Here is a 25,443-nt window from a genome sequence, read left to right as displayed (position 1 = left end):
AAAAAAAAAAAAAAAAAAAAAAAGAAGAAGAAAAATATTAAGTGATACACAGTGCTATGCTTGTGTTTTGTTTCTTAGTCAGAATTAGTACAAATATTTACACTAATTAACTATATAAAAGCAAATTTTTTTTACTGAAAATAAATCCAAAATGTTACCTCAACAAATAAATCAGTGCTTTCATCACTCCCTGGTATCCTCACGGAAATTATAGTTCAATTTATCTAACGATGAAATGAAATCCTGAAGAAGAGTGTGGGAGGGAGAAAAAAAGTCCAAGACATTTATCACTGAAGGAGTCAGTACTAACTTAAATCATATTTAATATTTAATTGCGTTTCAAATGGCATTTAATAGGCTTCAAAACTATTACATATTCTTAAACTCAGATTTATAGATAGTGCATATATTCACCTTTAAATCTACTAGTCTAACGTAACAATAGAGGGTGAATACCCTACTAGGAATTACAAGGGGGTGCATTACAAGCATGGTGCATTTCATGTTAGTTAAGCCTAATTAACTAGTTACTATATATTTTCTTATGGGTTTATATTCATTGATTAATTTCATTCTGAACAAAATAATATTGTTTTAAAACATTCTTAGAAATAAATAATATAATCTCAAAAATTAAAATAACATATTTTAACAATGAAGCAGAGCTCTTCTGAAAGAAGCCACGGTTCTTTTAGACCATCTCCTCAGTGTCTGCTGCCCAGCTCTGCCGGTTTGATTTCAGTAGAAGTGTGTGCTTCCTGCTGTGCTAGGAAGGACAGAGAACTTAGAGAACTATGCTTTCAATTTATTAAGATTTAACAGACGATTACCTTTGCTTCTATGTTTTTTCAATAAGTACGTCATACTTTTGATGCTCATAAAGCAGTATTAAATATTCTTGCCCAAGACTGCTTGCTGTAAAATTCACTCCTAGTTCTGTCTCTGTTCTACAAACAATTCTTCACCTCACCACACCTTATACACACACCTTCTGCAACAGTCTGTCAGTGACTCTAAAGCAAATCGGGGCCTTACATCTTTTTGAATAAAACTGAGCAGAAAGCCCATCACATTAAATGCTTATTAGCACCTCTTATGCTAAATGGTTAGCTTTACTCAATTTTCATGCACTATTTTTAACTTTTTTCTTTAAAGTATTGTTCACCTCACAGTGATCAGATATGTTTCTATTAATACAGTTATGGGAACTAAGCACATCTTATATTGCTTTTTTTATCACTGACCATAAGTAAAGCTTTCTGTTAAGACTTTCTTTTATATCCATCAATATTTTGATCCTCATGTTGATAAAATTAGGTATTGATTCCACTGAAGTAAACTTGGCTATTCCAGTGTAAAAAAAATGATGTAACAGAAAAATCCACACCCTGTTTCCAAACCCAGAAATAAACATTCGTATCTTTCATATGGCAGCCCGTTGGTTGGATAAAGCAGAGAAAGACAACTTACACAATTTGATTTACTTTGATTCTGCTTTCAGCTTTACAGCCAAATATTGTGCTAACTCCAAAACCTCTATCTTCTGCTACAACAGTGTAATAAAGTGTCCTTCAGAATTCTGTAATCTGGCCATTAAAGCAGGAATAATATTGGCTTCCTAGATAATTAATAGTGCCTCTTGTTCGGGATATAAATATTAGTATTTATACTAATACATACTTTCTAAACATACCTTTCTGCATTTAAGTCCCGCTCTTTAGTAGTTGGGACTAATTTCAGCAGGGCAGCAACTAGTATTCTTACAAAATTAGCTATGTCTATTATAATGCATACCTTGAATTGCGTGGTGACCACCACTGACACTTGGTTTTACATGCAGCTATTCCTATAAATGTTTAACAAAAACGTGAAACATCAACTTCTGTTCTCAACTGAAACGTAAATTCAAGGATGCAAACATACTCCTAAGAGCAAAAGTTATCCATAATGCATTTAATGAAATGTGCTAACACGAAACATTGTCTCTTAAAAAAATTACAGTACAAAATTAAGATAAGAATACTATATTTTATGTACTTACGTATATATCTACTTCTCAAAATAAAGGATTTTAAAGTGCTTTAAAGAAACGTTTAGGTAGTACAGCCACTTTTGAGGTTTAATAGACCTCAAAAAACCAACCATTAACAGTACTTCGTGGAAGTGATTATTATCTACTATGTGAGAACAAAGGAGAAAAAACAGTATTAACTGGCATAACAGGATGCTATTTGTTTTGAAGTTTACATGGTCACTGCAACAGTATTTAAGCAGCTTACTAAGAACAGATTAGGAACGTATTCATTAATATTTAATCTGCAAGCACAAATGAAGAATGGAGGGAGAGACATTGAGCAACTTTCTCAAAGGCTGACTTGCTAAGATCAAAGAGCTCAAACATATGTAGAAATAAGCCCTAAAACTCAAGTTTTCTGCTGTATTCCTGTTTGTGCCACTGAGTAGTAGGATACCTATGAACAATTGGTAACATATAGGTCCATGCTATACGTGGTCAGTGAGCCAAGTGACAAGATTCAAATAATTAGGTGAAGAAGCCTAAATTTTTTATGATCAGGTCAACAACACAACATATCAACCACATATAGGCCTTGCATGTACACACATATATCTAATATTTATTTGTAGCCTTCACCATTATACTTATTCCCATCACGCAAGGGCATTTTTTTTAGCGCATCTCAGGGAAATTTCTTACAGAATGCCTTATTAAAAATTGATATATTTTTCCTCTACTGTCAACACGGCTGAAGAGAGATGGCTGCCTTTTTGCTGTATGTTTACAAATAGAATTGACTCAAGTTGGAAGACCTGTCTTCATGCATAGATATATATATATATATATTTTTTTTTAGCAGGGCAGCTCGAGAAAATGGAAACTGAAAGGAATCATGAAGACCTTGTTAAAAAAAAATAAAGTCAGCGTGCAGCAGGCACTGCATGACGGGAAATGGGTGATGACAGTACTGGAGAAAAGCAACAAAAGGTGACTAAAAAAATTCAGATGATAACAATGGGACAATTCAATAGAAAAATGCTAGTTCCCTGAGCCGAGGACAAAAGGGTTGATCCTCTGAGTAGCCAAGGTTAAACTGGCATCACCTATTTGTAAAAATTGATAACTAACCCATGAAACACTGGACACCTGCAGGAGGAGCCCTCACAACAACATGGGAAACTCCTCCATTTTTTCACATTCAAAACAGTGAACACACCCCAAATTTTGTGCTATATGTCTACTCCTGCTTAACTGCTGAAATTACTCTGCTGCTTTTTTTTTTTTTTTTTTTTTTTTTAGTTAAATTCATCAAAAGAGAAGTCATTGGGTATCAGGGAGAAGGAACTTTGAAGAGCTGGGGAAAAACTCCTAGGATCTCAGCAGATAATTCCTTCATGAGGGAATGGCTATTTGAGCAACTGATTCTAGTAAATATTTCTAATCACCCTTACCATAACTGTTGGACTCTTTTAATTATATGGTTGGTAGACTGTCTAATAAAACTAAAATAATATAAACTTTTAAAGTGTTTTGAACACTCTAACTGATTTTTAGTACTTCTAAATGTGATTGCTGTGCTTCACAACACAGAAGTTCACCTCAAAGGCTTTTTTTCTCTTGCTGTTTTGAAGGTGCTGCAAAAAACACTCCTAACTGAGAATTACTGTAATTCACGAACATTTATCGAAATACATGGGAAAATACTAAGCACGGAAAGAATGCATTGCATTTCTAGAATATTCCCTATTTTCTGTCCAGTTACGTTTTATAGTCTCAGTACAGGAAACATGGGATTCAAGTCGAAAACTTAAAAAATTAAGATTGGGCGCTGGTGGGGGAGTAGGCTTAAAAGATTACCATGAAATCTTGAAGTTCACTTTTACTAAGAGTGAATCAAAGAATTTTCATCTTCATTTGAACAGACATCTACAGGCACAATTTTTTGGACTCAAGTTTGGCTTTCCCACCTGAAGATTTCCCTTGCATAGAGTAAGAAAAGTTTCAATAAAAAGACAGCCTAGAAAAAAGGGATAGAATTTTTAATTGCCATTTGTTTAATGAAAGAAGGAAGAATAAACATTATTATAATGACTTTCAAAAGCGGCTTATACTCTCAAATTGACCTTCCACTACCTAAGCTTAAATACACAGTGACTGAGAAGCATCAGCCTGAATTCTAACACTTCATTAAGGACTTACATATAACTGCTGCTTTGCACATTTAAACAGTAACAGATGCTCGTGACACTTGGTGCTCTGCTAAACAGAACAGTAACGTTTAAAAATCAATTCTACCATCTTTTATAGTCCTCTCAAGTTATAGCTGAAGACACTGTCTTGTAGAAGCTACAGTAGAAATTAGTACACGTCATTAGTATTAGCTGCGTGAAAGGACAACACAGAAAAACTGGAGCAGATTAGACTACAGAAAATTCTGAATAGTTGCTAAGCTTAGAGTATCCATACAGACAATACAGAAAACTCACTTTTAATTTGTTCCCTGTCTACCTCGGTGAAAGCTTATATAACTTTTGCTTAAAGAAGTTAATGCCCTGCTTTTGTTTAAGTTTCTGACACTGCAGATAATCCTGATTAGTGCTAACCTATTTTCAAGAATCAGGACCACAGAAGTCTTGTTTCAGCCACTTTTTATGGGCAGAACTCATCAAAATTGAAGGAATCAACATATTAAAAATTTATTTTTCTATAGGAAACAAAAAAATATTTTTTGATTTTGAATAAGTCATCAGAGTGCTTAAGTGCTCTAGCAAGGGACCAAGACTAGGACTCCACTGCGGCTGGTGTTATACAGTCAGAGAGCAAACCTTCATTATTCACTGAAATGAAATAGAATAGTTCCAAGATGTATATATTTTATGCTTATTTATACATATGTTTTGTATATTCTTATACACACTGAATGCATACTCTCTATGGACTTTTTATTTGCTTAATGAGTAAGAGCATTGAAGATGTACAAAATTATTCAAACACTGCAAACCACCATCAGCTTGGTTTCAAGCATTCTTAATCACTGTGAAGATTAAAGACCACTTACATCAACTACACATTTACTCATAGTTCCACAGGGGACAATTACTCTTTTCCATTAACGAATCATTATTCAGAAGTTCACAGTCTGGTGCCTAAGTATGAATAACCAACCACCCAGAAACCCTCCATTATTTTCTGCTTATCTAACTAAGAGCAAAAACATTAACAAGCAATTATCCCAGAAAATTATTAATCATCCAATACATTCCAAGCAGAGTGATAAGGAAGGACTTGGGAAAATAATCAGCATCTACAAGCAATATTGAAGATATTGTACCAGAGACTATTGTCATTAGAAGATGGAGAACGTGTAAGTTCTCGCAACAAATATCTAAATTAGTCTTTACTGTATCATCGTTATTCTGCCATGAGCAATCTGAATGGGAAAACAAGACTCTCGGGTACATCCTCCAGCTGCCCAGAAGAGCAGCAACACCAACTCTTTGCACAAATCCCACCCCGTGGCCATTTCACAAGGAATTCCATGGGATCTTCTCCTCCTTTTAATGCAGTTTAGCCAACAACACATATGCACTAAAGTAGGGCATACTGAAGACACTTAGAGGACAAAGCCAACAGAAAAGTAAGTTTCACGACAGTTAAAAATGCCCTGTAGTGCTTTTAGTACTTTTGGCTACCTCGTGGGATACACTGAGAGTATCCCACACTTATCAACGTGTGAACACACACTTATCAACGATGACTACTAGACCCGACCAGTGGCCATCGCTGGGGTTAGGAGTTCAGGGGGTGAACACGCGGGTCACGAGTAACGCGGTCAGACGCGGTGGGGCAGCTCGTTTTACAATTTGCTCACCTCCAGACGGAGGCGTCCTCCTGGAAACACGCGTTTCACAGGTACGGATGGCAACTAAAGCCTGGAATTGCAGGTGCCAGCTCAGCTTCCCCAGGGCAGGGGGAAGACCCTCAGGACCCGCACCCGAGAGCCGTGTCCGCAGGAAAACACCGCTGAGGGGGGTCCCTCCCGGCGGGAGGCTCCCGCCGCCGCCCCCCCCCCCCTTCCCCTCAAGCCGCTTCCGCTGCAAAACGGTTTCGCGGCCGAGGTAACAACGCTGCCGATCGTGTTTGCTTTAAGGAGGGGCGGGAGTTGGAGGGGAGTCTTTTGTCTATCCCACTTCGGGACTGGGCAAAAAAGTTAAAGCGCTCCCGGGATGGACGGGGAGGTCGCCTCAGCGCCGGGCCCGCCCCGCCGCCCCTGGAGCCCAGCCGCCCGGGGACTCCCAGCGGGGCCGGGCGAGGCGGCGGACTTCGTCCCGCTGCCGCTCCGGCCGGTTTCGAAACGGCACGAAGCGTCCCGCACGGCGGCCAAAAGGTGCGTTCCTGTGGAAAGTTCCACCCGCTCCCCTGCCCTGCCTCCCCCACAGACCTCTCCCCTCGCCGCGGCCAGTCCTGGCCGCGGGAGCCCCGGCCCCGCCGCCACCGCTCGAGGCAGCGCAGCCCGCCCCCTGCTCCGCGCCCTCCCGCCGGCGGCCCCACCGCCTCACAGGGAGCGGCCTCGTCCTCCGCGCCGGGCAGCTGTGAAGGGGAGAGGAGGGTGTGCGAGTGAGTGTGGCCGCAACCGGTGGGCTGAGGAGGCTCTGAGGGGAGAGTTCCTGGGAGCCGTGAGGAGAAGGGCCGGGAAAGGGCGGGAGAAGGGAGTTGAGGCCGCGGTGGGACTGGACCGAGCGGTGGCTTCGGGGGCTCGGCCCTCCCGGTTCCACCGCCGGTGGCAGCCCCTCACACACAAGCGGCTCTGAGGGAGGCACCGGCCTCCCCGGCCGGGAAGGAGAAAGACGCGGCCCGTGGGCGCCCGGTCCTGCGGAGGGGATCGGGGCAGGCCGCGGTCCCCATCCTCAGGGCGTCGGGGCGGGAGCAAGAGGCGTTGTGGGCCCCCAGAGCCGTGTCCGGGCTCCCGCAGACCTGCGGGGGTGCACAGGCGGCCTGGGCAGGCAGATAAGTTTGTTCATCAGGGAGGAAATGGTGGGTGAGTAGGCTTTAACAGTTTCGGCCGTGGAAACGAAACTTATCTCGGGGTTTCTGTAAGTGAATGAACTTTTTCACTAGAAGAACCGAAGGGAAAGTTAGTCCAGAGCACTCCCACAGCAGATGAATTTAAACTGGTTACACGATTTGCAGTGGGGTGAAAAAGCCAAGAGGTGTTTTTACCTGAGAGGCTGTCCCTCCTGTCTTACACAGGCAGAGCTGACAGGATTTGGCAGCGCATTGCCATGAAGGGTAAACGTCCAACAAAGGTCCCATTGCTCTGCCACACCATGTACTGTCCATGCTGTTGCACATCTCCAGGAGAGGGTCATATTTCTCTGCCAGAGAGGATATTCCTGGTTTGGACCTGGCAAAATAGGACAGTGAGAAAAGGTTCAGCCACAGTGACCATCTCCTCTTTGTTTTGGGATTGGTTTAGAGGAACTGGGGTGGGATAGTGCTCATGCAAGAGGATCATGTGGGGATAAGAGCAGGTATGGATCAATATGGGAGGGCGCCCCAGCGCGGGCCCCGCCCCGCCGCCCCTGGAGCCCAGCCGCCCGGGGACTCCCAGCGGGGCCGGGCGAGGCGGCGGACTTCGTCCCGCTGCCGCTCCGGCCGGTTTCGAAACGGCACGAAGCGTCCCGCACGGCGGCCAAAAGGTGCGTTCCTGTGGAAAGTTCCACCCGCTCCCCTGCCCTGCCTCCCCCACAGACCTCTCCCCTCGCCGCGGCCAGTCCTGGCCGCGGGAGCCCCGGCCCCGCCGCCACCGCTCGAGGCAGCGCAGCCCGCCCCCTGCTCCGCGCCCTCCCGCCGGCGGCCCCACCGCCTCACAGGGAGCGGCCTCGTCCTCCGCGCCGGGCAGCTGTGAAGGGGAGAGGAGGGTGTGCGAGTGAGTGTGGCCGCAACCGGTGGGCTGAGGAGGCTCTGAGGGGAGAGTTCCTGGGAGCCGTGAGGAGAAGGGCCGGGAAAGGGCGGGAGAAGGGAGTTGAGGCCGCGGTGGGACTGGACCGAGCGGTGGCTTCGGGGGCTCGGCCCTCCCGGTTCCACCGCCGGTGGCAGCCCCTCACACACAAGCGGCTCTGAGGGAGGCACCGGCCTCCCCGGCCGGGAAGGAGAAAGACGCGGCCCGTGGGCGCCCGGTCCTGCGGAGGGGATCGGGGCAGGCCGCGGTCCCCATCCTCAGGGCGTCGGGGCGGGAGCAAGAGGCGTTGTGGGCCCCCAGAGCCGTGTCCGGGCTCCCGCAGACCTGCGGGGGTGCACAGGCGGCCTGGGCAGGCAGATAAGTTTGTTCATCAGGGAGGAAATGGTGGGTGAGTAGGCTTTAACAGTTTCGGCCGTGGAAACGAAACTTATCTCGGGGTTTCTGTAAGTGAATGAACTTTTTCACTAGAAGAACCGAAGGGAAAGTTAGTCCAGAGCACTCCCACAGCAGATGAATTTAAACTGGTTACACGATTTGCAGTGGGGTGAAAAAGCCAAGAGGTGTTTTTACCTGAGAGGCTGTCCCTCCTGTCTTACACAGGCAGAGCTGACAGGATTTGGCAGCGCATTGCCATGAAGGGTAAACGTCCAACAAAGGTCCCATTGCTCTGCCACACCATGTACTGTCCATGCTGTTGCACATCTCCAGGAGAGGGTCATATTTCTCTGCCAGAGAGGATATTCCTGGTTTGGACCTGGCAAAATAGGACAGTGAGAAAAGGTTCAGCCACAGTGACCATCTCCTCTTTGTTTTGGGATTGGTTTAGAGGAACTGGGGTGGGATAGTGCTCATGCAAGAGGATCATGTGGGGATAAGAGCAGGTATGGATCAATATGACAAGAAGTCATTGAAACTGCTGTTTTCATACATGCAATCCAATTATGTATGTTGGGTTTACAGTAAATCAGAATGGCTTGATTTTTGACCTCTGCACTTCAGAACTTAAAAGCACAGAAATTTGGCAATCATCTAAACACTCAAAGTCGCTTGAATATTATGACCAGGACACTGTTGACTGACTTCATTCCCAACTCCCTCTTTGCAAGATAAAAATTCTCTCAAATATTACTCTGCAAGTCCTGTTCCACTTGATGTAAAACAACAAAAAGGCATATAAAACCACGAAATAACATCTAACTATAAATCTGGCAAACATATGTGATGGAGTAGATTCAACATACTACTTCAGTTACTTAAAAGTAACACTAGATTTAACTTTCTTGACTGGTAGTTCAGCCTTCTAGCCCAGACAGTAGGTACTGTAACTGTCTTGGTACATATTTTTGATCACTATTATTTCCAGTTTTCTCAGAGAATGGGACAGCTCCAATTGGTTAAGAATAATGATGCACAGTGCCCCTTAACTTTTCTAGATTAGCCATCTTATCCACCTACAGAACCATTTTGTTAGTGTCCATTTTTCACTATATCCCCTCTATGCGTGCAGGATACCTACTCTCCTCTCTTTGTTGTGGAGGGGGAGCCCTTTAAACCTAAAAGTTTAGCAGTAGGGTCCCTAGCCTGAATCCTAGCACTTACTCTTAGCTTTCTAACAGACTGGGCGAGCTAATTTAGTCCTCAGATGCCCTACACAGCCTCTTACGTATCTTTTTATCTTCTTTTTGTCTCCTCCTTTTAAAAAAAGTTGCAGTGATAGATACCTATGGGTTACATCAGGGTTTATTTCTCATGCAAGCCTGATACTGCATTCAGAAATGTGTTACAATGATGCAAGGAGCCCAAAACACCTAACTTCAGAACTCCTGGGCCCATTTCTAGTTACCTGGTGTAAAATTAGATATTAAATTGTAGCAATAAAATTTTCCTGCTGGGATTCTTATGCTCTCCTCAGTCTTGTAAGACCACTGTCTACAGACCCTGCTGAATAGTAATAATAACAGTAAATACATAGTTTTTTAATATGAGCTCCAGATTTTGAAGCTCTAGTACAATACAGTGAGTGTATTTTATGTTGTTGCAATATCTTTTTCTGCAGGTCTATTCACTGATTCCTGGGAAACATCTTACTACATGTTCATAAAGAGGCCCATGATATGTGAGAATCCAGATAAAGACATGCAGTAATATCCAGTAAGGCCCAGAAGACAACTTTTTGTTGGCAGTAAGTACAGAGCATTCCAGTAGAAATATGTTGTGCAAACCTCCCTATTTCTATATATTCTGTTTTGACATAGCCATTACAATAATAGACCTGGCCATAAAACTATAATTCCCTACTGGGTAAATTGGGTCAACTTTGCCAGCACAACTCAGAGCCTCAGATGACTCTACCTATTAGGAAAACAACTTGATTTTACCAGTTACTGGAAAAACACATTCTCGCTGAAATACAGTTCGTAGGAACACTGCACAGATTACAAATTTTCTCTGGCAAAAAGGCCAGATAAAATCAAGGGTAAGTTGAGAGTGAAGATGCATTACATTACTGTTTGACTAAGTTCAAAAGTTCAAAAAAGGTCTTTCTAACAAGACTATCTTCTGCAGGAGAACTTGAACTGTGATAAACATATATATGCTCATAGAGCTACACAGATTATTTTAGAGAGAAGCATCATCGTGTTCTGATTTCAGGACTACATGATCTCAGTCCTTAATACCAAACCCTTCAATACGAGGTTGAATTGGCCTATGAATTTCAAGGCCTGCGTATGCGAGAGGCTTTTAACAAATCAGCTTTTAAAAGGGTCTAGACTTCAGTATTAGGGTTCTGACATAAGGCAAGACATGAGCACTTAGTCCTGTAACATCAATGCTGCCTTTGGAGTGTCACTTGAGATAGTGTTTTTCAGATGCTCAGTGGCCACTGCTTATGCTGTAGCAAGCTGTAGAATTACAGCCTCCCAGGACTCTGCAGGATCTACCCTCTTTACAGCCAACAAGTAGGTCAGTTGTAGGGTTAACAGCCAGCATTCTGGCTAGGAGTCACAGTAGTATTTGATAGATCCCACACCAAAATAAGCAGACCAGTACTTATTCCAGAGTCTGTGAACCCTTCCTGTCTAAACAGTAAATGGTGACCATCTGTAGTACCAAAACCTGAGGGTTTACTTCCTCAGGGGCAGGGTTGATCACTTAATCTCATCATAGCAAATCTCCACTAGAAAAAAGACACAGCTCACATTTTAGGGACAAAGTACCTTTCCCAGATTATCAGGGCACAGGCCCATATTCTACCAACCCCATCGGGTATTCCTGAAACAATAAAGTCCTGTGACCTGGGTTAAACACAAGTGCTTCAGAATCGTGTCCCTCTTCATTACAAAAAAATCAAAACAAAACAATTAAAAAGCTCTCTACCTTTGCATCTTCCTCTGCTGCACCACAGGAAATTGCCAAACCTTTTTTCCAAGAAAAAATCCTTTAATATTCTCCACCTGTAAAAGACAACCCCCGCCTTCAGCTGAGGTCAATTTCAAATTGGCCAAGTGAGAATCAGCTGTGTGAACTCTGGGCTCAGACCTATCCCCTGCATAATTATTTGTTTTAACAGAGCAAACTGCTCTCCATGGTTGGTTAGTTGTTTTGCAGAAGTTTGAGGGTTTGTACAACCTATTAAAAGTGTTTCCTAGAGAAGAGTAAGAGACATATGCTTACTCCCATCCTTTCCTTGAGAGGAAAAAATAATTGTGCGTGTGAAATTGTACATCAAGTTGTAAAGAAATATAGTTGTATGTGGAAGACTGTTAACAGTTATCAGGAACCTGCACCTAATTTTGTTGGGCCTTAAGGCCTCGTGTGTGCTCTCACAAACTGTACATTGTAGAGTTTTATTCAAGAAAATGAGTACAGTTCTGTTCCACCTTTTAGTAAGAAAAGGCTGATTATTTTATTAATTCATTAAGACATGCTTTCTTTTACTGAAAAAAAACCCAGCCATTTTACAAAAATACAGGGCTTATATTACAGTGTATTGGATAACTATGAAACTTGAATGTATGAAGAACAACATTAACAACCTAATTCCTTTTTGAAAAATTAGATTTCACAAATATAATACAGTATTCAATATATTTCCAGGAGAAAGCTTGTTTCTCTCTTTCAGGTGGGCAGTATGTTGCAGTGTAACAGCCTCTGGTTAAATTGCCCTCTCTAGAATCAAAGGGAACAGCTTAGATAGAATCCATGGGCCAGGGTGAAATACTGTTTACAGCCTAAGGATATCCATTTTTACTAATTGTTTGTACCAAGAGGAATTGTTTCAAGGGGAGAGAGCAAGAGAAACACAGGTCAGACTGGCCGGCTGCATCGGTACCTGTGACACTTGGGCTGTGAAAACCTTGCATTTAGTCCCTGTACTTGAATCTGGGCAACACAGGATAAAACCTGTGTTGTTTGCAAGGCTCACGGGCTAAAAAATTGCCATTTATACCCTGCCTAAGGATCTGGTGGCATTAAATTGTAACTGTCCTCAGAGCACTCCTGCAGGATCTGGTCTTAATAATAAGGAAGTAATTCACAGATGAACAAATTTTGTCTTTTCTACATTAGGAGACATGCCTCAAAACCCAGCAGTCTTTCACTGTTACATGTGTTTTGTAGAGACACTGTCCATTTGGTCTGGCAGAAGCTACAGTGGGCATAATCCCCATTTCCATTGTGAACTGGCTATGCGATATCACTGACTGTCAAAAACTTACAGAGAAGTTTATGAAATTGTTGGTTTTCTTAAATTCTTACTTACTAGAGGCAGATAAATAGAGACTACAAGGAAGCAAAGGTTTCCATCCTCTGTGGTTTTGACAAATACTTGAAAGTGTGCTTCATGTATCTATCTCAGGAACAAGAAGCAAATCAAAATCAGAGTGCATATGATAAGTAATAGTATTCCACAACTTGGTGCACAGACTGCATTAAAAGAACAGTAAGACAGCAGGTTTCAGAGTAAATGTTTTTTTGGTTTATTGGCATTGTTGTTAACCTTCTGGATAGTGACAATCTAAAGTATACCAGTTTTACCTGAAAATGACTTACATCTTAGAGGTCATGCACTGTATTAATGCTAACATCTTAATTAGAATTTTTGTTCGTTTGTTTTTCTAGGGTGGAACACTGGATTTTTGTTAGAAATTCTGCAAAAGTGATACTATTGGGAAAGATGTCATACTTAATGAAAGGAGTTAAGTATTGCAGTCCTGTGAATCAGATGCACAAAATAACAGGAACTCTGTTTAAAGCACACATATTAAAGAACGTACTGGGCATCAATGAACAACAATTCAAAATCTCACGTACATTATCTCAACTTAGTTCTGGAAAAGCAAACTCTTACACTTATGTCATTGTTGGAGCTGGATCAGCAGGGTGTGTATTAGCCAACAGGTTGACTGAAGACCCTCTCAGTACTGTACTGCTTTTGGAAGCAGGCCCTAAAGATACCCTTCTAGGTAGTAAAAGACTGTTGTGGAAGATTCATATGCCCGCTGCATTAACATACAACCTCTGTGATGAGAAATATAACTGGTATTACCACACAACATCACAAAAGCATATGGATAACCGAATTATGTACTGGCCCCGAGGAAGGGTGTGGGGTGGCTCCTCTTCTCTCAATGCTATGGTTTACATCCGTGGGCACGCAGAGGATTATAATCGATGGAGCAGGGAAGGGGCGATAGGATGGGACTATGAACATTGCTTGCCCTATTTTAAGAAGGCACAGACACATGAACTGGGGCCAGATCAGTACAGAGGTGGAAATGGACCCCTGTATGTGTCAAGAGGGAAAACAAACCATCCTCTTCATCATGCATTTCTGGAGGCAACCCAGCAAGCTGGATACCCCTTCACAGATGATATGAATGGCTATCAGCAAGAAGGCTTTGGCTGGATGGACATGACTATACACCAAGGTAAATCATAAAGTGATCCTTAAGTAATTTATGTTTCTGGCCCACCAGTGATACTTCTGAAATCATTTTGGAATATCGTCATATAATCTGCACTGAATGCCATTTGGTTTTTTAGATCACTGAACAGCTATGACACCATTTACACCCTGTTCATTTCACAGTAGTTTGCCAGCCATCTAGTGTGTATTAAATTGAAAACTGCATTAGCATGCAAGTTGATTCATAATTAAATTTGTGAAGAAGTATAGGTTTTCAGAATGTCATTGTGAAATTTGTTACATTAAAATAAAATCTTTAGTTGTTATATAAAATTACATTTGCCTTGAACTGTGTAAAGTGTATGAGGGCTTTCCCTCTGTAAACATCCTGATGGTTATTGGTCAAAATCTTAAAGAATACTGAGCATGACTATTTTGATGTTCGATGACATTGTAGGTAAAAGATGGAGCACAGCTAGTGCCTACCTTCGCCCAGCCTTATCACGCCCAAATCTGTCAGTTTCAGAGAAGACACTTGTGACAAAAATCTTGTTTGAAGGAACAAAATCCATTGGTGTTGAGTATGTGAAAAATGGGCAAAAGGAAAAGGTAAGAGATTTTTATTTTCCAGTAAGAAAGGTATGAGTCAAAGCAAAATTAATTTTTTGTTTTAAAACAAACTTTTATTAGAAGTGGCACTTTACTATGCAAAATGTCTGCTTTTCAGATGCTGTGCTGTCTCTTCCAGTATGTGATTGTCAATTATTCTACAGTAGGTAGTATTTCAGCTGAATCAATTTAGAGATTAACATCTCCATGATATTTCCGTCTCTTAGTATTGAGGAGACAAGACACAACGTGATGTTACCTGAGAGTATTGTGTAAGGTTTCTGGCTGGAACCTGTGGTGCAATCGTGCACTGTCTCCGTGTATTGACTAGTGCTGACATGCTGATGATCCTGAAAAACAATTCTGAAAATGCTATTCTGGCATAGGAAATAAAAGATATTGAAATCTGAATGGTTCAGGGGATAAATAATGAGTCATTCACTTCTACATCGCCACTGAGTTTTGGGATATTAATGATGAAACCTAATGATGAAACATTCCATATGGTTGGTTGCGGAATGAATATTTTCCAGTCTCAGTCCAACTTCCACCGACCATGGATCGTGTGGAAGGAAGCTTGAGTTCCCTTTACAACTTAATTCTGTGGATAAACAGTTCATCTTATGCAGCTTTCAATCCATTGATTCTATAAGATCTAAAACATTGTATTTTTCCTTAACTCTTTAATATTAAAGCTGACTATGGAGTATGTAACTAGGAAATTGCCAGAAAGGGATTTCTATGTTAATAAATTATGATATATAGTCACAAACAATTATGAAACAATTAAAAAGATCAATAGCAATATCCTGAAGAGAGGACAGTACAAATTTTGATGGTTTGAGTTCAGTAAGGCTTACAAGACTTAACAGGCAAGTGTTCTGTGACTTGAACACCTGCTAGAAAAGAAAATGCAATATAAATAAACTGTTGTTCATTTTCTAATGCACAGATCAAATCTGTTATTTTCTAAGTGGATTTCTAAAATGATTAACAATGTAAAACAGAGGTTGCAGAAAATTTAATTGATTTCATGAGCTACTAAATGTCTGCAAAAACAAGTGTTTCTACTTGCTGTTCTTGCGCCATTATCAAGATTAATTTTGTTGAAGATAGTTTCAGAAAGCTAATTACGCCTGATCAAGGCTTTCTGAATACTGGACCACTTTAATTACAAAATTCTTTATTGCTACTAATTTTCATACATATTAATACATGTATGAATTACACATAATGAATTATATATATCTCTATAATACATTACGAAAAGTACATCTTCAAAGTACTTAACCTTCCTCTTTTTCCCCCAAGTATTAAAATTGCAGGACTTGTCTGCTTTTACTTTCTGGAAAATATTATACCTGTCAGGATGGAAAAGTTAATGACTTTATTATGTTATGAACATCAAGATGAGACACTTGATTACATTAAAGTGGTTTTGGGTTTACAGTCTGGTTGAGGTAGGACCTCTTTTATGTCAGTCATCTGTAAAGTTAAAAGATCATCAAAACCTGATTCAAGCATGATTGAAAATCTATTCAAGCCAGTGGAAAGACTTAATTGTTATTTCAGTAGACATATGAATCCCAGAGAGTTCCCAGTACCCTAGTGAGCCCTCTGAGTAAAGGGAAAAAGTGTGTGGAGGTATCAATATTTTCTTACTCCACACAGTTTTTAACAGTGAGAAACACTAAGGGGGATAGTTCTGATCCTAAATTTAAGAGACATGACAACAGCAAAGAGATAGCCCCCGGATACAAATGACACAATGATTTTGGTATTACTAGATGGGGATATTTTGGGGCAGAAATCCTTGGAAAGAAGATGTTCCAAAAATACTTGCAGAAAAGGTTCTAGAAAAAGAACTATCCAGCATAGAAAATGGAGTCAAAAGCAGAGGAATAGTTTACAGCCTATATCACGGGCAGCTCAGGGCTCAGACCCAAACTGTTTGGTGAAAAGTCTGTCAGCAAACAGAATTATATATATGCCTGGTGTCAGGGTCTGCTCAGTAGTGCTTTAGTGGTTGAGGGGCTTCTGAGAACTATAGTGAGCTAAGAAACTACACATTAATCTTGGTTGAATTAAGAAAAGAAGCTCTTGAGAATTTTTGAGCTAGCACATTTCTGAATTCAAAATCTTCCTTAGGAGTTTCAGTTTTAATTTACAAAACATTACTGATGCTTAGCTGACTAATCCAAGTGCCAGAGGGACTTTTTTTCTGGCCAGTAACACAGGCGTTTATTGGCAGCCATGGTACTGGCTGACCTGAATGTTTGTGTGTCATACAGTTTGAATGGATTGTAAACATGGGAATAAATACAGAAATTATCAAAGTGAAAGCTTGATCATTTCTCTCTGCAGAAATTTCTGGCAAGATGGGAATGCATTTAGAATGAGAAAAATATGAGGGAAGGGTGTCTAATCTGGATCAGAATAGCGTATCCGAACAGAAACTCTTGAGATGTTGCTTGCATTCAGATCAGGCTTAATAATGTTAGGACATTTGTGCTCATTTCCTTTTAGGCTTTTGCCAGTAAAGAAGTTATTTTAAGTGGAGGTGCCATAAATTCTCCACAGCTGCTTATGTTGTCTGGGATTGGCAATGCAGATGATCTAAAAAAACTGGGGATCCCTGTTGTTTGCCATCTTCCTGGTAATTTTATTATTTCTTCTAACCTTACATCTTCCTATGGATGCAATTCAAAGATCATTAAATGAAACGACCCCATGAAATTCAGTTGTCTTTAAGTCAGGTTGTGTGGACTGAAATTAAGTGTTACAAATCAGTGGAAACATGCATGGGTTTTAGAACTGAGCAATAAACTCCTACACTTTCTTCACTATATTTGATAGTAAAAAATGCCTTTCTGAAAAATGCCACTGAGTACTTTTAAAGCAGCATGCTTATCATTTAGAATTTTGATTGGGTTTGTATAAACTCTCACTGTCATATGTATTCAAAGATAGATGGAATAACCTGAACTTCTCCTTTAAACTAGAAAAGCTAGTACTGAATTTAGAAGTGTTATCTGGCCATTCTAGAACAAGTGACGTGTCTGCCATTTAACTTTCTATTCTCATTTTAGTTATGCTATGTTTATGTAAAGCCTTATTCTGACCTGAGCAAAAGGCTGATATAAGTCATGGTCTTGGTCAGAGTCATCACTGCCCTTGTAAGAGGTTAGTTTAGTTCCCATTTATGCTGGTTTTTGGTTGCAAATATTGTGTGTAATTGTTCTGTGTGAAATAACTTTTTCCCCCTTCCTTTCTTCTCCCTCCTCTCCCTTTCTACTCCTCCCCAGGAGTCGGCCAGAACCTTCAAGATCATTTAGAAGTGTACGTCCAGCAAAAGTGCACCAAACCTATTACTCTATATAACGCGCAAAAGCCAGTTAACATGGTGAGGATTGGTCTAGAATGGCTTTGGAAGTTTACAGGTATGAAGCAAAGTATGCAATCATTCTACCATTGATTGCGTTACAATTATTACAGCCTTTTATCCACAAATTTCAAAGCCTAGGAGCCTTCATATATAATTTTCTTCATGTCCTGGGAAATAACTGGAATTTTCAAGTGGACTTGAACTATTTCCTTTTTTTTTCTAAATCAGAATCTTTTAAAACAGTTATTATATCTTAGATAACAAGGTAATTTTCTATACACTGTTTTTTAACAGTTTTATATCTCTCTCATTTTAAGAAAAACTCTACATTTAAAAATCTCGGTGCCACTGAGAAAAGCTGTTGTAAAAAAAAGGAGAAACAATTCTATTTGAAATAGATATTGTGTCAATAAAAACATATTGTTGAGCTGAATAAAGTCTTCTGTATGATTGCCCCAAAAGCATTAGTTTGTTGCTCTGATCAGAACCCTTTAGGCTTGCATGTAAATCATAAGTGACTTTTGTTTAAATGACACATGCATTTTACAGTAATCCAGCTGTAAATTGTACTGTAAAAAGAATCTGTAAAAGTAATCCTTGAAATCAGTAAAATAGTTTGGCTAAATCTGAAGAATTCATCACTTGCTGAATTATTTTGTTTGTAGTTGACAACTTACAGCTGGGTATGTGTGGCTTTTTACCGTGCAAGTAAACATTGAGGGCTGACTCATGCTTTTAAACAGATGTGAATATACAGAATATGAGGGGCGTTGCAGGGTCTTCATCTTCCCCCTCCAGGGCAGTGACTGTGGAGGGCTCTGCCCATTCCACGTGGCTGGTGGGTAACTACTGCCTGGTGTGCAGCACGCAGGGCAGTGATACCAGGATGCTGCAGTGGGTTCCCTCCACACCTCTGAGGATCGTGGGACCAAATCTGCCTCTGAAGTTAGACCCTAGGCCTACCTGAGATAACTGTAACATCCTACTCTCAAATAAGTAGGATTTCCAAAGTTATGCATACTTACATTTGTCTAGTCATTAAAAGCAGAGGGAAGTAATGCATTAAATTACAAGCTTTTCATAATGGATTTGCATTCCTTGCAATTTCCATTGTACATATGAATTATTCATAGTAATGAAACCAAGAGTTAAGAAGAGGATTTCTTGCTTTTCTGAGGTCTTTTAATGGCATTTTCTCTTTATTTACTCTCTCTAGGTGACGGAGCCACTGCCCACTTAGAATCTGGTGGTTTTATCCGAAGTGAACCAGGGGTTCCTCACCCTGACATTCAGTACCACTTTCTCCCTTCTCAGGTGATTGATCATGGTCGAGTTGCTTCCGCAGTGGAAGCTTACCAGGTAAGCTGTTGAAGAACATATTCCAGTAATGTTGTGTAGTGGTTAGCAAGGAGACTTACCCTCTATTATTAATATTGATAATTTAGTTATAGTCTGAAAAACACTTTGTTCAGTATAATACAAAAGAGCTGGTGTAACCTCCTACACTGGGGAAAAAACATGAGCTTGTTACTTGATACTGCTACCAAAATTATGTTACTTTTTCTCTCTGGGAAAGTAGGCAAGTATTAAACAGCTGTTTAAGTATTTGCACCACTAAAGTGCCATAGTGCTATTGATTAGGGTACCATTGTGCTAGATGCTGTACAACACTAGAACAAGGTGTTCCCTGTTGCACTGCACTTTAAATGGAGGTTTAAGTAAGAATGTATGAGGCCACTCTTCTATTCGTTGGCACAAATCCAAGCCCCATTCAAACTATGAACTTGTTCCAAAAGTCCGCACTAATGCTGGGGAGCTGTCGCTGAATATATATGTTTCTTCTTGCTAATCTCTTTTCTTCAGTGATGACAGTAATTTGGCCTGATTGTATCTGAATGCTCTGCTATTGCTAAATTGGAATGCTTGTGTTCTAAATGAAAAGAACAGCCGTGAGTTGATGATAGGTATATTCCCTTCCCCTTATGGAATATCATATTTACAGAATATTTATAAAGAATGGAAAAATATTCAATGGCATTTTCCATTATCTCCCTTTAATGTTTACATTTACTTAAAGACTGTCCAAATTTAAAAAAAAAAAGTCATACTGAAATTGGAAATAGGTCTGGTGGGATTGTGTCACGAGTATAGCATGGGTGTTGCAGGTCCATGTGGGACCCATGAGGAGCACGAGTGTGGGCTGGCTGAAGCTGAAGAGTACAGACCCAAAGGACCATCCTATCATTGAGCCTAACTACATGTCAACAGGTAAATGCAGCCTCTTCTTGCTCTGATATCAACTTATTCCCTGCCCATTTCAGTAGCAGATTTTCATATCAACACCAGTTCAGAGGTGCTGGTTGGTGCATTGTTACTTATTTCTCATTTGTAAAATTCAGTATCAAAAGGGGCCATTGTGCAAAGCACTGTATAAGCCAAAAAGAACTCCCCGTTGGGAATGCAGTCAGGGTTCTTTGTGTTTGCTGCATCATGCTGTTCATTCCACAAGCTCCCTCTGCTTGTGAGGGAGCGGATTTGTGTGCTGCTTTGTGCTGAGACTAGTGTCCTTGGCGAGACAGGGAGAATAGCAAAATAAAGAGCAGCTCTTCACAGCTCACCTTTTCCCTTTTGGGATTGTGCAATGTAAGTGACAGTTTTGTTCATAGTGAATGTAAATACCTGAGACTTTGAAAAATATCCTACTTTATTATGGCTTTTAGCAATAAGTGAGAAACTCTCCCTCCATCTTTCTTTGATGCTATTTTTTTTCTATTATACATTCTGTATGTATTACTAAATTTAGGGTGTACTTATAGTTTTCTTATTTTCTCTTCCTACAGAAAGAGATATTTGGGAATTCCGCCAATGTGTCAAGTTGACCAGAGAGATCTTTGCTCAAAAAGCTTTTGAAAAATTTCGTGGGCCTGAAATTCAACCAGGGAACCACGTTCAGTCCGACAAAGAAATAGACGCTTTCATAAGGCAGAAGGCTGATAGTGCTTATCATCCTTCCTGCACCTGTAAAATGGGGCAGCTTTCAGATAGCACTGCTGTAGTTGATCCCCAAACAAAAGTAATTGGTGTTGAAAACTTGAGAGTAGTAGATGCTTCAATAATGCCCAGTGTTGTCAGTGGAAATTTGAATGCCCCAACTATTATGATAGCAGAGAAAGCTGCAGATATAATTAAGGGCCTCCCCTCACTTCAGGAGAAAAATGTTCCTGTATATAAGCCCAAGACCTTGGAAACACAGAGATAAACAAATGTTCTCATCCTTTCATATCTTTTTACTCAGGCTTTCATCAGCATGTTGGTATGTAATACTGAACATGCCAACAAAATAAATACTATGCAAAACAACATATCCTATTAAAATTACTATTAATTTGAATCATTCCCTTATATTAGACTACCTATTCATTTTTTAAAATCAGTTGGCTTAAGCTGCTTACTTTAGTTAAACTAGTTAAACACGACCTTTTGTGGTACAATCCAAATTTTTTGTTGAAGACAAGCTATTTGTAAATGACAAGAGATTTGTGCACATAAGCTAGAAATACTATGCAATTGTGTGAGGAATGGAAGAAAGTAATGTGTGCTATTTTGAAAATCATTGTAGTGTGCCTTGTTATTTAAAGGAAGGATTTTAACTGCTGTGAGAGCGTTACCCAGGATAACAGCTAGTCAGTAATCCCCACATCCTGCAAAGAATCTTAAGCAAATGTAAGTATTTATACAATTGATTATTCAGAGGCCAAAGTAGTACATATCAGAATTCATTGGACAGAGAGGAACCTGCCTGTGTGTGGAATTTGTCAAATGTGGTTTTTTTTACGAGAGGAATGCAGAGTTTACAAATCCTCACTTAAAGTTAGACTTTGCCATACTTAGCAGTCTTAACAGTATAGTATTCATAAAGAATACATACATTGTATTTATCAGAAACTTATTTTTCTAAAAAACGCAGAGCAGGAGCTGATATTAATAAAAATATACCAGAAAACTGGAATTTCTTCTTGCTTTTTTGCAAGGAGCTTAGTAGAAATCAGTTTACAATTTAATCTGATTTAGTTGCACCACTTTTATCATTTAGCACGCTAGGAGATCTGCATTTTGTATATGTCCTTAAAGTTACTGGTCTTTGCTCAAAGATGAGTGTTTGCAAAAGATATTTCTCAGGAAATACTCTGAATGGTGCCTTACTATTATATAAATTTTATTTTAAAAAATTACAGCCAAGGTAGATTTAAAATGAAATGTTATTCAAAATAACTACATAAGGTGACATATTGATGTTACAGGAAGAGATCTTTTTAAATTAGAAGGCAAGTAACTTATTCAGTGAACCAATGCTATATTTTAAATCTTTGTTTTACTATCTTCAGATGTGCAAAGCAAGATATGGGATCTTTCATGGCTGCTTTCTGTGTCAGTCTAACTTTCAGATACTGATTTTTTTTAAAAAGAAAACAAACCTAAAGAAACTGATATCCCTGAATGAAACTGAATCCATTGAATTGTTTGGATTCATTAAGTATTCCAAAATAACTTCTGACTAAGCAGCTGTCAAATTATAAGGTAAAAGCTTCTGTAGCCTAAGATTGCTTAGGACTTGTGGTAAACAGAATAAACTCTTTTTTTTCCAGAAAAAATGGATTTTTACACCATTTGAGCAGATTGTAAAAAAAAAACTTGCTGACTCAGATGTTGGCTAGAGGGACAACTGCAGATGTTTAAGGCAGACACTTCTTCCTGGTGCTGCTGGCTGTAAGGCAGTGGTTGGAAAGCCCTGCTGCTAACTGAGGGAAAGGACTTCATTCATTAGAGTATCTGCATAAAGACAAACAAAAATACTGAAGATGGAAGATGATAGCAGGGAACTCTGCTCCAAAAAGATACAGGTAAAACCTTTCTATGTGTGATGCATTCTTTTGGAATGAGGGGAAGAGCAAGAATATTTTAAGTAATAGGTGATTGATTAGCTGTGTTAATAAGATCATTCATCTGATAGAACTGCATTTGGGGAAAGCATGAACTGTTTGTATGCTGTACCTTTCTAGGGCAAACAGTTTTTATTCAGCACCTGTGCTTTTGAGATTTTCATGTAAAGCTACTCAGCAGGTATCTTAGTGTCATTTGGGATACAAAGTATTAGGATACTGAGAATAATACATACTGGAGAGACTTACCACAGTTCTGTGCTGCTGAGAGGGGAAGCAGTTTGGAAGGATGGAATCCTGGAGTTCCTGCATTCGCAGATTTACAACATGGGTTTCGACTCTAGGCATGCAAAATAGAAATTGTTATTATGCAACTGCAGAGGATTAAGTATGTCTGACATAACTCACTACCGAACACGCACACAGAGCTGTCCTCTGCCATTATGTAAAGCTCTAAAAGTGAGGAAACAGCAAGGTCAGACACACGTGCCAAGCTGCATGTGTGTCACGGTCAGGTACGCATTGCTGCATTTTGCAATCAGATAGTCAGGCATTTCTTCTGAAACATCACCATCATCTTTTCTTGCAGTTCTAAACACACAGAGACACCTTGAAAACTCCTCCCTTTTTAAACATTTAAATATTTTCATTGCTGGGAACCACAGCTGCTTTATTAATTTAGGCCTCCCTGCTACAGAACGTTGAGGCACCTTCCTGACGTGCCTTTGATGCGGCGCTAAAGCACTGGCTCAGGTATTTGAAAGTTTTGCTGCCCTGCAGGAATCTTTAGGGAGCATCCAGCTACCAGTAGATTCTACTGCATTGTATCTAGCTGCTGACACCGAATTCCTCTTAAAATTGTTCTTACTTCTAGCAGAGTCTATCTGCTAAGGGATACTTTGAACAGGTACAAGATATTCTAACATGGTCTGTGGAGCACGGGCAGTCTGCTAGGTAAAATTAACCATCTTTTACACCCTATCAGATTGCAGAGCACAGGCTAATAATTTGAGAGTTTAACATATTTAACAAAATAATACAGTGTATAATTGAATATTATTCCCAGTTCTACCCAGATATAAATTTTTCTATAAATGCACAGGTGATACTACATTAGGTATTCAAAAAGAGTTAACTGCAAAAGCTGTTTGATGTAAGAATTTGGAAATTAGTAGACCTGCCAGCACGGCTTGAACCAGCAGTGGAACTGCGACTGAGAACATCAGCATTTCCATGGTAATAGCTTGCTGCAGATACTGCTGACACAGTTGGGGGTCTCTGGCTGGGGACAATGAGATTAAGAAAGAAAAGTGACCAAAGAACGTTTATTTTGTACACATATTTCAGTTCAAGGTGGTTTTGTATGAGAAGTGCCATTAACAGCAGCAGAAAATAGCAGTATTTGTAAAACTGTATTATGTTTAATTTATCTAAGGCCATTCAAGGTTTTGTACACCAGAACTTCTGATGTTTCTGCAGCTTTAAATCCTTTCCAAGTGTTTGATTTCATTTAGTCTGCAGCCAAATGAGGCAGCTATACAAACAGCGTAAAACTGGAAAGTGGGCTTGGAACATGCATTTTCTATAAAATAAACATAGAAATATATTTTGAGCAATAATAAAAACATTTATGCATTTTTAAAAAGATGGTAGTTAAAATGAAGAGTTATTGTAGCAACAATACAAGAATATTTTATTACAGTATTATAATTTTTAGTCTCTATTCTTCTGTCCAGGCTCCAAAAAAAAAAGACATTGTTCAAATTGATGTATTTTATGTATTCACTTTTTTAGTGAATTCAGTAAACTTAGATATGTGTAATTCTTTACTAATGTTTTCTGTCATTATATAGATATATAAACAAATCTAGAAACTTCTGAAATATGCTTTAATTGTTGAGATAACTTCTCGTTTTTGTGTACTGAGTAATTACTGTGATTGGTGGTATTTTAAGGGTGCCAACTACCATGTAACTGTGCAGATACTGATTATGTTTTTCCATATACTTCTGTAATAAAATTAAACAGGTGTTCTCTGTATCCATATATATATGTTCTCCCTTAACCAACCTTAACATATATATTAAACCATTAATATATAGAATATAGTTTGTAACTAAATTATAGAACATGGTTTGTAACTTATTTTTTCAGAAGTGGGTATACCACATTAAGTGGAACTTTGAAAACTACTAATTGTTATTTCACAGTGATACCAGATCCGGAATGCTCGATTTTGGTCTCCTAAAGTTTGTTTCTATCAGCTGGGCAAGGGCAACAAAGGGACTGCTGCTGGGACTGTCGATTTTGGTCTCCTAAAGTTTGTTTCTATCAGCTGGGCAAGGGCAACAAAGGGACTGCTGCTGGGTGACCTACCCACGCGTTTCCTGGCAGACAGCATGAAAGATTTGTTTTGATGTTTTAGGGGATTTTATTCACATTTTCCTAGTTGTTTCCATAGATCTGTATCTAGGAAGCAGTAATCTCCTAAGTATTAGGGGAGTAATAGTACTCTTTTTCATATGGATACTCCAGTCGCTTTATTTCTTTCTGGTGAACAGCAACCATTCATGGAAGATTTGCACACTGTGGTAGCATAAACTGAGGAGTATATTCCACACG

At 39.9% G+C, this 25,443-nt stretch overlaps 1 protein-coding gene across 4 annotated transcripts; it reads left to right on the top strand.

Annotated features, from left to right (window-relative positions):
- Window positions 1-6,604: 6,604 nt before the first annotated feature.
- CHDH (choline dehydrogenase) lies at window positions 6,605-24,925 on the top strand. 4 transcript variants are annotated; one of them, XR_001412202.1, is made up of 10 exons: window positions 7,667-7,716; window positions 10,036-10,161; window positions 13,101-13,909; window positions 14,345-14,496; window positions 17,023-17,152; window positions 17,802-17,936; window positions 19,098-19,240; window positions 20,047-20,149; window positions 20,722-21,604; window positions 22,528-24,925. XR_001412202.1 is itself a non-coding variant. In XM_014943275.1 (9 exons), the coding sequence occupies exons 3-9, from the start codon at window positions 13,156-13,158 to the stop codon at window positions 21,138-21,140; spliced, it is 1,836 nt and encodes a 611-aa protein (XP_014798761.1). In that variant the 5' UTR covers window positions 6,605-6,634; window positions 10,036-10,161; window positions 13,101-13,155; the 3' UTR covers window positions 21,141-24,925. The 4 variants fall into 4 exon arrangements, 3 of the variants coding, with proteins under 3 accessions (XP_014798761.1, XP_014798760.1, XP_014798763.1); XM_014943275.1 differs by lacking the exon at window positions 7,667-7,716 and adding an exon at window positions 6,605-6,634 and having other exon boundaries at window positions 20,722-24,925; XM_014943274.1 differs by having other exon boundaries at window positions 20,722-24,925.
- Window positions 24,926-25,443: the final 518 nt, after the last annotated feature.

The sequence above is a fragment of the Calidris pugnax genome, unplaced genomic scaffold (genome assembly GCF_001431845.1).
Source record: "Calidris pugnax isolate Ruff unplaced genomic scaffold, ASM143184v1 scaffold128, whole genome shotgun sequence".
Taxonomy (NCBI): Eukaryota; Metazoa; Chordata; class Aves; order Charadriiformes; family Scolopacidae; genus Calidris; species Calidris pugnax.
Note: the sequence above shows the minus strand (reverse complement) of the source record. Positions and strands in the feature narration are given on the sequence as shown.

Bases quoted from the DNA above. Each gene is read 5' to 3' on its own strand.
- CHDH (XM_014943275.1), top strand. From the start codon at position 13,156: ATGTCATACTTAATGAAAGGAGTTAAGTATTGCAGTCCTGTGAATCAG. The intron at 13,910-14,344 runs GTAAATCATAAA...ATGACATTGTAG, and splicing joins GGACATGACTATACACCAAG to GTAAAAGATGGAGCACAGCT. The intron at 17,937-19,097 runs GTATGAAGCAAA...TACTCTCTCTAG, and splicing joins ATGGCTTTGGAAGTTTACAG to GTGACGGAGCCACTGCCCAC.